Consider the following 14483-nt stretch of genomic DNA (forward strand, 5'->3'; position numbering starts at 1 on the left):
GGGCCAGATGACGCAGGACATCATGGTAAATAAGAATGTGTTCTTAACTGACTTACCTAGTTAAATAAAGGTTCATTTAAAAATATATATATATTATAAATGGCTTTACTATTCTGATTTAGTGAAGGGCACCCCCTGCTGTATAGTGAAGGCGGTGCACTACATTTCAAAATGACTAAAGATAATTGTTTATTTTACACCATCACTGGGACATGATAATACAGAATCCCCTCATTCTGTAAATACAGAAGTTTCATGTGTTATCAATAATTAGTTTAGATGTAGGGGGAACAGACACTCCACAGGGTCAAAGCATTGGATGTGCTGTAAAGCATGAGGGAAATTCCCTTGTCTTTTGTGCACAGCAATAGTCAACAGGCTAGCAGAAAAATCACAACATCATTAAGCCTGAGTGCCAGTCTGTGTTATTACGTATTGCAAACTCATTGTTACCTATTGCCATGTTTGGCTCGACAAGGACAGAAATGGAGTCGGGCAAGAACATGATTGTTGACTATGCATGTCTGAAAGGCAATGAAAGTAGCAGCAGCAGTTTGGAAAACGATTCTAGTAAATGCACCAGCATTTGTGAATGGCAAACTAGCTTTAGCTGCCATAAACTCACCATGTACTAAGCCCATTTTAAATAAATAAATAAAACATAAATAATTCTACAAAATTCTTCATAGTTTATAAAAAGTCAGTTTTAGTTTACGTTGTATGAAAATATTCAACCGGTTTGATTATTTTTTTCGCTGACATTATACGGACACGTTGATTGCGTCTGACGTGTCCAGCTTCAACTGTCCAATGAACGCGTGCCGCCTAATCTTCTATAATGTCATTGGTCAATAAACTAGGGAACGTACATAAAATAGGTGGAGTTATGACTTAGTGTAACCAATCGCGTCACATATGCAAATATTGTTTGAAAATTTCCCGGGAAATCCGAGTTTCGCGGGAGGGTTCCTTCGCGCGTAAACGGTATCCCTTCATTCATTGTCAGCTTCCTGGAGCCATTTTTGAGCTGGCAGGGCTGAGACTCGCGCTAGTTTCTAATCCATTGCATCTGCCTAAATGTGCTCTCAATATACTTTTAAACATACAAATATCGGCAAATAAGATCATAATCTATTCTTTCATATCAATATTTTTGAATTTGTCGCGGTGGATTATCTGAAAAGGGGCTTTAAACTAAAGGGACAAAGGGTACCCGAGCCCACAAAGATGAGAAGAGGGATCTCATCAGCCCCGGATAAAGTAATAATAGCAGGGGTTGGAGGCTCTTTAGATAAAAATGCGGTATTGACAGCATTGTCCGACCGGTTAACCCCTCATTTTACAACTGCCACTTATATCCAAATTATAACTCCACCGCCTTGCATTACACAGACTTCAAATGTCTGTTTGTCCGAACCTCCAGCTGGCAGTATATATACCACTCCAAACGGAGCAACAAACGGAACCGGACAACGACCTACATTAGGACGTCCACCGGTAAACTTGCTAATGTCGTTTTCTGTTGTATTGCAGTGAAATGAAATGAAGCAGAAACTGCTTCGTACGTTGGTAGCCTAGCGAGCTAACGTTAGCTAGTTGGGTCGTTCTCCCTGATCCCCTTGAGTCACCCAACAGACTCGGGAGGTTCGCTCAATAGTTGGGTTTTTTACACTAGTCTGATTGCAGTTATTGTTGTTCAATCCGTAGTTAGCTACTTTTACAGGTGAAACTATATATATATATACATCTGTCATTTAGTTTGGGTAGCCTGTTGGCTAGCTGATAAGATATGCCAGCCATGTATTATCAACTGCTAAAGGGGTCAGACCCGTATCGTAAAAGGTCAACAGCCAACACCGAAACAATTTCTCATCCGTTTTTCCAAGTTGAGAGAGTGTTTGGGTTTAGTGTAGGGTTCAAGAGCAGCTCTAGTCTTGCAAGGTTCCGTGCATGTTTGACACACAGTCGTGCTTCAGCTTGCTAGGCTAGCTGTACAATAATTACTTGTCAGAAATGAGTGGCTAGGCCCTGTTAGTGTTTTGGACTTGGGGGGGAGGGAATTGGAAAGCGGGTTGGCTCGCTCGGTAGGTAGCCTGCGAGCTAGCCAGCTAACTACAAAACACAGGCCAACTATCCTTCTGTTGCTCAACTAAAGACTATCGTCTTGTCTTTTAGTTTTCCGCGTCATGTCGAATATCGTTATAGCTGCTAACTAGCTACATTGTTATAATAGCTCGTATGCTTGCGTGCTTCCTGTGTTTTTTTTAACCATGAAATTGCGGAAATGCCTTCCATATAGACCTGCTGATATAGATACATTTCTGGTCATGCATCAAAAAGCCACAGCACAAATAGCAGACGTTCTACTGTACTGTACTGTCTTTGACATTAGTCTACAGACATGGCTAGTTTGCGTTCAGGATCCCCATTTGCTCACAGAGGAAGATGCATTAGATGGGGGGGGGGGGTTGACTGGGACATTGGTTTGGGGTGTGCAAAGATGGCAGCCATATTTAATATTTCTGAACTGTCCCAGCAGCAAGGACCTCTTTATTTGTTCCATCTCTAGCTTCATGAAAATGCCCGACAGAGCCATCTGATATTATGAAAATGTTCATTTTTCTCAAACAAACCTGATGATCTATATTTTGTCCCTGGTGAATGACTGGCCTCATGTTTTCCCTCATATGTTAGTTTTGACCTGCTACACACACTAATGTCCTCATTGCCCCGACGGACTCGATTTGCATTTCTCTACACATGAAACACCCATGGCGAGATACTCGGTACTCCTGTTTTCATCACTCTTTCTCAGACCTGTGAATAAAGTAGCCCTCATGCCATGTCGTTGGACAAAATGGCCGACATCTCAACTGACACTCCATGAGTCATCTTCGGGTCGTGGTCTAATGACATTGAGGGCATGTTGGTTGATTTATCTTTTCACAATATAGAACTAATCTTTATGAATGTGATGTGGTTCTCACCTGGATTCCTTTGTTTTAAGATGAAGGCACAAGGCTGTAAGTTGCTCTTTATAAGTGAGTCTGTTAAATGAGTGGTGTCTTCAAATGAATGAGGCACAGCTGTGGTACACTGACACACACACTTCAGTTTCTTGATGGGACAGTGGCGCTAATGGAGCATTCTCCATGTACAGAACAAAGCATATTTTATAAGTGAAGTCAAATGCTTTCTTTTCTATTGCCAATGTTAAAATGTGTTCTACCATTTCAAGGTGTAGAAACTATTCTACAGAGGTTTGAATGATCTAAAGCCTATCACACAGTTATGCTGGAACGATACTGAAGAACATCTTTTATCTGTTTTGTGAGAAGTAATCTGACTGCAGTGTTTCCCTTCTGCAGGCCAAGCGGAGGTTGGCGTTGGATGAGTCGGACCACCAGTACCCCATCGAAGGAGCCAGGACCCCCAGGGGAAAGGCTGGAGGAGCCTCCGGGCCTGGGCTCAAGAGCCCCAAAAGTAAGACTGGGCCAGAGCAGATGGTTCAAGTGAGGATTCTGTGACTGCGTTATAAAGCCCATCATTCCTATAAAGTGGCCCTCCTGGGGCCTGCCGGGTGGCGCAGTGGTCTAAGGGTACCGCATCGCAGTGCTAGCTGTGCCACCTGAGACTGGCACAGCTAGGCTGCTCTGTCGCAGCGTCGTCCGGGTTAGGGAGGGTTTGGCCGGTAGGGATATCCTTGTCTCATCGCGCACTAGCGACTCCTGTGGCGGGCCGGGCGCAGTGCGCGCTAACAAAGGTTGCCAGGTGCACGGTGTTTGGTGCGCTGGTGCGGCTGGCTTCCGGGTTGGATGCGCTCTGTGTTAAGAAGCAGTGCGGCTTGGTTGGGTTTTGTATCGGAGGAGGCATGACTTTCAACCTTCGTCTCTCCCGATCCCGTACGGGAGTTGTAGCGATGAGACAAGATGGTAAGCTACGTTGTGCTCAATGATTCAAATCTGTAATAACTCCTGACTCCACTAATCGGTTTCTGTTGAGCAGCTAATCGGCAGTCAGGTGTGCTTGATTTGGGTGAAATCTTGCAGGAATGGAATGTACCAGTCCAGGAGGATGGTTGGCCACCCCTGCTAAACATGATCAATGAGGAAGTTGGGCTCAGTGTACTGGGCTATGGCCGATGATGTGTGTGGGTAAAAATAGGCCCTTCTGAAATCGAACAGTCTGCGCCGCTCGGGCACGTTGTCAACAAGCATAAATGCATAGTTCAGAAACCTACATCTATTTTCCATAAAATATATGTTTGAATTTTCAAACGGGTTTTCAGTGGGAAGGCAGATAATGCCCTTTTATCTAAATAACACAGTTTTTCTATGTGAGAACACACAATCCTACTCATTACTCCACACTAAAAAAAATAAATAAATTTGAGCCGACTTCGCAGCTCGGGAAGCAGCTCGGTTCCAAAACGAATGTAATTAACTGTGGCCCGGGGCTTTAATAGAATCCCCTCATTCTGTAAAGATGCTTATTTGTTCACTGCATTGAGAACATACTGTAACTTGTCATGTATGTTTTAATTAAACACGCTCTCCCATCCAACTTTAAACATAATACTCAGCTGGATATCTCTCTCTCTCTCCGTCTCTCTCTCTCCGTCTCTCTGTCTCCGTCTCTCTGTCTCCGTCTCTCTGTCTCCGTCTCTCTGTCTCCGTCTCTCTGTCTCCGTCTCTCTGTCTCCGTCTCTCTGTCTCCTCTCTCTCTGTCTCCTCTCTCTCTGTCTCCTCTCTCTCTCTCTCCTGTCTCTCTCTGTCTCCTCTCTCTCTGTCTCCTCTCTCTCTGTCTCCTCTCTCTCTCTCTCTGTCTCCCTCTCTCTGTCTCCGTCTCTCTCTGTCTCCGTCTCTCTCTGTCTCCCTCTCTCTCTGTCTCCTCTCTCTCTGTCTCCTCTCTCTCTGTCTCCTCTCTCTGTCTCCTCTCTCTCTGTCTCCTCTCTCTCTCTGTCTCCTCTCTCTCTGTCTCCTCTCTCTCTGTCTCTCCCTGTCTCCTCTCTCTGTCTCCTCTCTCTCTGTCTCTCTCTGTCTCCTCTCTCTGTCTCCTCTCTCTCTGTCTCCTCTCTCTCTGTCTCCTCTCTCTCTGTCTCTCTCTCTCTGTCTCCTCTCTCTCTGTCTCCTCTCTCTCTGTCTCCTCTCTCTCTGTCTCCTCTCTCTCTCTCTGTCTCCTCTCTCTCTCTCTGTCTCCTCCTCTCTCTCCTCTCTCTCTGTCTCCGTCTCTCTCTGTCTCTGTCTCTCTCTCTCCCGTCTTACTGTAGCTCCGAGGTCACCGGTAGAGAAGACGCGCTACGACACGTCGTTGGGCCTGCTGACGAAGAAGTTTGTTGAGCTGCTGGGCCAGTCGTCTGACGGCGTCATCGACCTCAATCAGGCCGCGGAGGTTCTCAAGGTGCAGAAGAGGCGCCTCTATGACATCACCAACGTACTGGAGGGGGTGCATCTGATCAAGAAGAAGTCTAAGAATAACATCCAGTGGATGTAAGTGTCTCACAAGAACGACTTGATCCAGACAAGTTCATCCCCTTAGGGGGAGGGGCCAATCACTAGACATCATCACTGACTTGATTCAGACAAGTTCATCCCCTTAGGGGGAGGGGCCAATCACTAGACATCATCACTGACTTGATTCAGACAAGTTCATCCCCTTAGGGGGAGGGGCCAATCACTAGACATCATCACTGACTTGATTCAGACAAGTTCATCCCCTTAGGGGGAGGGGCCAATCACTAGACATCATCACTGACTTGATTCAGACAAGCTCATCCCCTTAGGGGGAGGGGCCAATCACTAGACATCATCACTGACTTGATCCAGACAAGTTCATCCCCTTAGGGGGAGGGGCCAATCACTAGACATCATCACTGACTTTATCTAACTGCATGAGGTAATGAAAATAGTTTTCAAGCTTGTGTCCTGTGTTAAAACCCTCCCCTTTCTCTCTCTCTCTCTCTTTCTCTCTCAGGGGCTGTAACCTGTCTGAGGATGGGTCTACGTTGACCAGCAGCCAGAGTCTGAGCAGTGAGCTGTGTGACCTGGGTCAGGAGGAGAGGAGACTGGACGAGCTGATCCAGAGCTGTACCCTGGACGTCCAACAGATGACAGAGGCCTCGCACAGCCACAAATATCCTTATCAGACACACACTGTTAACCACACTGTTATAATGGGAAAAACAGGAAGAGCCAAGGCTCTCTGCGTAGGATACTATGAAGCCGTTATAACTAGTGTCACTGAGGTGCTCAAAGCTGGTCAATATGAGAGTTTTATTTCTTCTTCCCAACGTTTTAGTTTTCTTTAACCCTCCTGGTCCACGTTTGCGTATGTGACATACCAAGACATCCGTCAGCTACGTCACCTGAAGGACCAGACGGTCATCGTGGTGAAAGCTCCGTCTGAGACCAAGTTGGAGGTGCCAGACCCACAGGAGGTAATCAGACAAGTGTGTTAATCAATATGACCTTGAGACGGTCCTCTTTGTGTACGTTCTACAACATTGTGTTTGTGTACAAGGTACATGCAGTTGTGGTTCTTCTCTTTTCAACGTCAACTAACACCTGAAACTAACCGCGTTGGCGACTGCTCGTACTACAATCAGCCAATCAGTGTCTGAGAACAGAGGTACCGGTCAACAATATCCCAGACACCAGTCCAGACCAGACCAGTCCATGTACTTGAGGTTGAGGATCACTACCAATTAAATCAATACCTAATCAATGTCTGAGAACAGAGGTACTGGTCAACAATATCCCAGACACCAGTCCAGACCAGACCAGACCAGTCCATGTACTTGAGGTTGAGGATCACTACCAATTAAATCAATACCCAATCAGTGTCTGAGAACAGAGGTACTGGTCAACAATATTCCAGACACCAGTCCAGACCAGACCAGTCCATGTACTTAAGGTTGAGGATCACTACCAATTAAATCAATACCTAATCAATGCAGCATGTCTGTCCACTGCAGTGTTTATACAAGGGTTAGTTATGGTTTCCCCTCTTGGAGAACAGCGTCCATTTTAAAACACTTTCTAAGGAACTAAACTCAGCACAATAAAAGAAACGTCCTCTCACTGTCAACTGTGTGTTTATTTTCAGCAAACTTAACATGTGTAAATATTTGTATGAACATAACAAGATTCAACAACTGAGACATAAACTGAACAAGTTCCACAGACATGTGACTAACAGAAATGGAAGAATGTGTCCCTGAACAAAACAGTGGTCAAAATCATAAGTAACAGGTCAGTATCTGGTGTGGCCACCAGCTGCATTAAGTACTGTAGTTCATCTCCTCCTCATGGACTGCACCAGATTTGCCAGTTCTTGCTGTGAGATGTTACCCTACTCTTCCACCCAGGCACCTGCATGTTCCCCGACATTTCTGGGGGGAATGGCCCTCAACCTCCGATCCAACAGGTCCCAGACGTGCTCAATGGGATTGAGATACGGGCTCTTCGCTGGCCATGGCAGAACACTGACATTCCTGTCTTGCAGGAAATCACGCACAGAACGAGCAGTATGGCTGGTGGCATTGTCATGCTGGAGGGTCATGTCAGGATGAGCCTGCAGGAAGGGGACCACATGAGGGAGGATGTCTTCCCTGTAACACACAGCGTTGAGATTCCCTGCAATGACAAGCTGCTCAGTCCGATGATGCTGTGACACACTGCCCCAGACCATGACGGACCCTCCACCTCCAAATCGATCCCGCTCCAGAGTACAGGCCTCTGTGTAACACTCATTCCTTCGACGATAAACACGAATCCGACCATCACCCCTGGTGAGACAAAACCGCGACTCGTCAGTGAAGAACACTTTTTGCCAGTCCTGTCTAGTCCATAGGGGGGGTTTGTGCCCATAGGTGACGTTGTTGCCTGTGATGTCTGGTGAGGACCTACCTTACAACAGGCCTACAAGCCCTCAGTCCAGCCTCTCTCAGCCTATTGCGGACAGTCTGAGCACTGATGGAGGGATTGTGCGTTCCTGGTGTAACTCGGGCAGTTGTTGCCATCCTGTACCTGTCCCGCAGGTATGATGTACTGATCATGTGCAGGTGTTGTTACACGTGGTCTGCCACTGCGAGGACGATCAGCTGATCAGCTGCAGTGCTCATGCCTCCTTGCAGCATGCCTAATACACATTCACCCAGATGAGCAGGGACCTTGGGCATCTTTCTTTTGGTGTTTTTCCAGAGTCAGTCGAAAGGCCTCTTTAGTGTCCCAAGTTTTCATAACTGTGACCTTAATTGCCTACCGTCTGTAAGCTGTTAGTGTCTTAACGACCGTTCCACAGGTGCATGTTCATTCATTGTTTATGGTTCATTGTACAAGCATCATGGGAAACAGTGTTTAAATCCTTTACAGTGAAGATCTGTGAAGTTATTTGGATTTTAATGAATTATCTTTGAAAGACCGGGTCCTGAATAGGGGATGTTTGTTGTTGCTGAGTTTAGAATGGACTAATACTGTAGTTGTCAGGCAGTTATCATGTGACGTCCTAGGGACCACCCAGCTAACAAGATTAGGATGAGAGAACGTTTTTGTAATGTTACCTGTCCATGTACTAGTCAGTGACGTCCTAGGGACCACCCAGCTAACACGATTAGGATGAGAGAACGTTTTTGTAATGTTACCTGTCCATGTACTAGTCAGTGACGTACTAGGGACCACCCAGCTAACACGATTAGGATGAGAGAACGTTTTTGTAATGTTACCTGTCCATGTACTAGTCAGTGACGTCCTAGGGACCACCCAGCTAACACGATTAGGATGAGAGAACGTTTTTGTAATGTTACCTGTCCATGTACTAGTCAGTGACGCCCTAGGGACCACCCAGCTAACACGATTAGGATGAGAGAACGTTTTTGTAATGTTACCTGTCCATGTACTAGTCAGTGACGTACTAGGGACCACCAGCTAACAAGATTAGGATGAGAGAACGTTTTTGTAATGTTACCTGTCCATGTACTAGTCAGTGACGTCCTAGGGACCACCCAGCTAACACGATTAGGATGAGAGAACGTTTTTGTAATGTTACCTGTCCATGTACTAGTCAGTGACGTACTAGGGACCACCCAGCTAACACGATTAGGATGAGAGAACGTTTTTGTAATGTTACCTGTCCATGTTCCCCAGATGTTTGAGTGTCCAGTGTTCCATTAGTTAGGGGAACATTCTAAGTATGTTAGAGAGAACCTGAGAACCTATTTAGCTCTGGAGTTAGGAGCATTTAGTTTAATGTTCTAGATGTGTTTCAGTTCTCTGTGGGTTAGGAGAATATTCCTCCAACATCCCACCAAACATACACAGAACATGGTTGCCATGAATGGTCCTTGGAAACGGCCCTTTGCACGTCGCTGCAACATTCCTATGAAAAACGTTCGGTAATGTCCTAATACACTCTTTAAGGGAATGTTCTCTAAAGTTGCGGGAACGTTTGTTGTTAGCTGGGTGGATTTGGGTCCTTGTCACTTGAGGTTGAGACAAACCTGTTCTATAACTAATCAGTGGGTCGTGTTTGTTTACCAGGGCCTGTCGGTCCTCCTCACCAGCACCAAGGGGCCTATTGAGGTGTTCCTCTGTCCGGAGGAGAACATTGGTAGTCCTGTAAAGAATGGCGGCCCGGATGTCCAAGGAAACTCCTCACCTTTCCTCAAAGTGTCAGCAGGTACCTTTCCTGTCAGGATGTACACACTCTTTACAATTTATTATTTTAGGCCTGATCAAATTTCCTTTTTTCGATCAATCAACATTTAGTGTTTTTAGTTGTAATATCTCTCACATCCTGTTTCCTTTCTCCCACAGAGAGCTCGACAGGCGGCAGCAGTAACGTCTACGTCCCTCCAGATCCCTCTGCGGTGATGGTGACCAACCTGTCCCCCATCACCTCCCCTTTCACCAGCCTCCTGCTGCAAACGGAGGACCAGATCCCCTCCTCCCTGTCTGGGCTCCTGGAGGGCCACGGGGCCGGGCCCTTCGTCAACCTGTCCCCCCCTCTCCTCAACGAGGACTACATGCTGAGCTTAGAGGACGACGAGGGGATCAGCGATCTGTTCGACACCTGTGACTTTGACAAACTTCCTCTAGAAGAACTCATGTGTCCCTCGATGTAAGAGGGAGGGGTGTCCCCCCCCCATTACTGAATAGAGGGAGGGGTGGAAGACGGGATGTGTCCCCCCCCATTACTGAGTAGAGGGAGACATAGGGGACACTTGTCTCTTCTGTGTTCACGTGTACCAGGAGAGACTGGGAAATGTCTGCTGTGTTCATGTGTAACTGTCATGGAGGAGCAGAGAGGGATCCGTCTAGAGAGAGACTGCACCATGGGGGGGAGCTCCTTGGCACCCCTTTCCCTCTGTTTAAAGAGGATTAGGTACACAGGGCATGCTGGGTAAAAGATCTCTCTCTCTGTGCCTGCCTGTTTGTCGAGGCAGTACACTGGGCCAGGTGGGTGAAAGACCCCCCACTGTAGACTGGGCCAGGTGGGTGAGAGACCCCCCACTGTAGACTGCCTTAAAACTGGGTCGTGTTCAGTAGGAACATAAAAACGTATAAAAACTCATTGAAACTGAAACAGGGGATGTTTTCAATTTCAGTTGCGGAAAGGTTTTGCCTTTAGGCTTGTGGCCTAATGAAAACGACCCTGACCAACTCTTCTCTCACTTCTCAGACCTTCTTGATCACTGAGAGCTGCCTTTTATCCAAACTGGCGCTGGTGGAAACCACTCCGTAACGGTCTGTGTGTTTTTAGACAGTTGCTCGTGTGTTCCTTCTGGATGTTTCTCTGCCGTGTCAGGTGACCAGTTTGACCCTATGGCTGATCTACGTTTGTGCTGATGAGTTCTATGCTTTTGTCTTCGAATGTAGAATATGGCAGTGACAGTGTGATAGTGATTTTGGCACAAAAACCATTGCGTTTGTCTTTGAAACTTTTAGGAACCAGGGCCTCTACTCTAATACTTTAGAGCAACACTCATTGTGGAGATACTGTATCATAAAGTACAAGTTGACCCCTTAGTTTAGATTGGGGACTTGTCGAGATATTATCTCCTACTTATAACTGACATTCATATTAACGGTCTAATGACTGACGAGGGATATTTAGCTTTTTTTGTTGTTGCTGTGGGCAAATAATGGGTTTACAAGCGTCACCCAAATGATATTCAAGAAGTCGTGGTTTAATCAGAAAGTTGGTCTGTCCCGGTCTGTGTCGATTTGAATGGAGATTTCCAAGAACAACCACAGTTAAAAAGCAACCGTAATGTTATTGCTCTGATGGAATTCCTCAAATGATCTTGGAAAGAGAGTCTTTGGCTCTGTGCTGATGAGGCTTGGGCGCTATACCTTCTACTGGGGATTTAGAAATATCGATATCATGATTTTCAATAGTTTTCTTTTGGGGGGTTGTGTGCTGTATATCTAAAGGATAAGTATAAGGGAATCTAAGATGTGTGAAATGATATCCAGCTCAGGGCTCCAGCGTTTGGTTTGCTAACGTGCTAGCTAAGTAGCGAGATGTTAAGAACAAGCGTCTTGTTTACAGCAGAGATATTCAACCCCCTCTTGGATTTAAGATCCCTGTTGCCTAAAGTTGTTTTGTGCCTCAAAACATAGCGCCCCTTTGGGTGTACAATCAGTAATACCGTATACCCTTTACAGATGTACCCTTTAGTCAGCGAGCAATGCTGTTGTAGATGGACCTTACGCTTGCTTACGGTGCTCATCTGAATATTTTAACACAGCCATCACCCCCCCCATTTTAAAATCACAAGCTCATGAATGGAAACAACATTTTCTTTTTCCAAAAACAAGCGGGTGTGGGACTTCTCCCTCTACTTAAAGGGAAATGTGTTTTTGACGGACATCAGCATTTCTTTTTGTGTGGAGAATAAAAGGAATTAACTTTTCACCAAGCAGAACAAGTGTGGCTACTTGGTTGGTTTGAATGAACTTTTCACCAAGCAGAACAAGTGTGGCTACTTGGTTGGTTTGAATGCTGAAAGAACTCTTAAATGTGTTCAGTTGTATGTTCATTCAGCTAATTGGGGGGGGGGGGCTAGATATTGTCATATCATTTTTGTTGATGTCACAGTGAAGTAGAGACAGGATAGTCTTAAGTTAGCCCTAGATGATAATTGAATGATATGCTTGTTGCCTTGCTGACTGGATGTTGGTATAAGCTGGGGGTTGGTGCCCTGAAGTCTAGAAACCATCTTCTTTAAATGAAGGTATGATTCTGATCACTCACTAGGTACTGTAGACTACCTCTGGCTCTAGATGTTGTTTTATTACTATAGTAATGCTTGTTTATTTTGGGGTGTTTTATGTTAGTCAGATCTGATTTCTAGAGCTGTAGTCATGGTGACAGGCTGTTTGGCTTACCTCTTACCTGTATCTGAGTTCAGAGGTCTAGGGTGGTTTGGTGGTGACTTGATGGTCAGGCACGTGGATGTGTTGTGTTGATAGAATGATGCATATATGAATTAATATTCTGATATAATGGCTTGGTTTCCATTCGTGTGTTTGTGTTTTAGCCAGTTAATTTGTGTGTGTGTTGTGTGTAAATGTTTTTTGCGTAGTGATGGTAATGAAACAGAACTCTTCAAATGATGAGTTCATGTAACCAGGGTTGGGATTCACTTCCATTGGTGTTTCTCATTGAGGAGAATGGAAGAATTTACTGAACTGAATATTAAGGTAGTATGGTTGCCATCGTTGAATTATCCCATTTTTCCATACCTTTTTGGGATTACAATATTGCCTGTGTTCTCTAATATTCTTTTGTTTGTTATAAAGGTACTGGAAAATGTAGAAAAAAATCCCCCCCGCAAGTGCACAGAACATTTTGTCAATATTTTCCTCTCTTGATCTTTAATTTCATATTTATATCAATGTGATTATGTATTTATAAAAACTCAACTTGAATTTTTTTTCTTTCTTATACTAATTAGATTTTCATTCTATATAACAATTTATATAAAAAGGAATTCCCTACAATTTTATAGCCTGGTTGAACCAGATTGAAAGCTGCGTTGCATTCATCACGGTTAACCAGGCTAACTATTTTTATCTCGTGTTGACCTGGACTCTGGTCACAAATTCCTCTCCGATGTTCAACCATTTGAAGTGATTAGGGAAGCCTGTCTTTCCCCAATGTGTCTGAATGATGCTTATACTAATACAAATAGGATATGTCCCAAATGGCACCATATTTCTTATGTAAGTGGCACTTTTAGACCAGAGCCCTATGGGCCCTAGTACACTAGATAGGGAATAGCATGTCATTTGAGACGTAACCATGGAGATTACACACTGCTTATTCAAAGTTTTTTTCCCATTTTTTTTTTATTTTATATGAATGCATGAAAGAGTATGTTATGTGAATATTTTTGAAAATACAGATTTAATTTTCAGTTTTATTGTAACATGGCTTTTTAAAACATGTATGTTTGATTTGAAAGCTTTGATATAAATTGTGTATATATATAAATAAATATATATATAATGTATCTGAACAGGACCATCTGTTGGGTTGGTGCCATTGAGGATGTTTTATATTCTGGATGTTTGAAATTCACCAAAACTTGAATAAAAGCAATATAAATATGGCAATTGTAACTTCACTATGGTAATTGATTTAATTACTGGTTCTAGGACTATATTTCTGGGTGGGCAGACATTTTCTCTGTTTCTGAGCTAATATCCTGCAATTTTGTCATTGTAAATAAGAATTTGTTTTTCACTGACTTGCTAGTAAAAAAAAAAAAAAATCAGTTTTGGCTAGACTCTAGCATCATTTGGGTGGGCAACATGACATTTTGGGTGGGAAAAACCCTACCCTGCTCGCCCCCCAAATGAGCGCAGAAAGAGTACAAAAAATAAACCGCGATTAGGGTCATTTCAGGTAACTCACAACGGATTTCGCTTGTCACGAGGCAAGAAGTTTGTCCCTCACTCCCTTCCATTGCTCCACGTGGTCATCAAAATGCGCCCAGCAAGTACGCCAGACAGAGAGAAAGAGGCAAAGCGAGAGGCTTTACTCCACCCAGAATCGTCACACGAAAAATAAGCCCACGAAGTGAGGAGTTTTTGTATGGGGGTCCGTGAATGTCCAATTTGGTCTACAAAACATGTAATTGCTCATTTGCTACGTGAGGGTTATTTGATCGAATATACGTTTTATAATGGGTAGGTTACTAACACACTGGTTTGTAAGTGGACGCACGTGGCAATTCTGCAATTTAGAAAAAAAATACTATTTGGGTTGTGTCTGTCTTCAAGATAGATGGATAAAACCTATTTTAACATGGACATTGCCAATGAGGGCTTCCACTGTTTTAAAGTAGATTGCTGGGTGCAATCGGCCAATGGATAAAATGTACTACTTTAAAATGGAGACAGCCCCAATTCGCACAGATACAAAGATGAGTTCTCTATCTGTCAATTCAATTCAAGGGCTTTATTGGCATGGGGAAC

The 14483-nt window shown here is 44.4% G+C and overlaps 1 protein-coding gene across 1 annotated transcript; it reads left to right on the top strand.

The window, feature by feature from the left end:
• The first annotated feature begins 987 nt into the window (after positions 1–987).
• On the top strand, positions 988–13619 carry LOC112243729 (transcription factor E2F3-like). Its single transcript, XM_042317767.1, has 7 exons — positions 988–1497; positions 3369–3483; positions 5270–5489; positions 5974–6132; positions 6322–6436; positions 9537–9675; positions 9813–13619. Exons 1-7 carry the CDS (start codon positions 1228–1230, stop codon positions 10118–10120), a joined length of 1326 nt encoding a protein of 441 aa, XP_042173701.1. The 5' UTR covers positions 988–1227; the 3' UTR covers positions 10121–13619.
• The last annotated feature ends 864 nt before the right edge of the window (positions 13620–14483 follow it).

This window comes from Oncorhynchus tshawytscha, unplaced genomic scaffold, assembly GCF_018296145.1.
Source record: "Oncorhynchus tshawytscha isolate Ot180627B unplaced genomic scaffold, Otsh_v2.0 Un_contig_2087_pilon_pilon, whole genome shotgun sequence".
Taxonomy (NCBI): Eukaryota; Metazoa; Chordata; class Actinopteri; order Salmoniformes; family Salmonidae; genus Oncorhynchus; species Oncorhynchus tshawytscha.

What these genes read in the sequence shown, in the direction of transcription:
- LOC112243729 (XM_042317767.1), top strand. Translation starts at nt 1,228, where the DNA reads ATGAGAAGAGGGATCTCATCAGCCCCGGATAAAGTAATAATAGCAGGG. An exon ending in CTACATTAGGACGTCCACCG is followed by an intron (nt 1,498 to 3,368) that starts GTAAACTTGCTA and finishes TCCCTTCTGCAG; the next exon opens with GCCAAGCGGAGGTTGGCGTT. An exon ending in GAGGCCTCGCACAGCCACAA is followed by an intron (nt 6,133 to 6,321) that starts ATATCCTTATCA and finishes CTCCTGGTCCAC; the next exon opens with GTTTGCGTATGTGACATACC.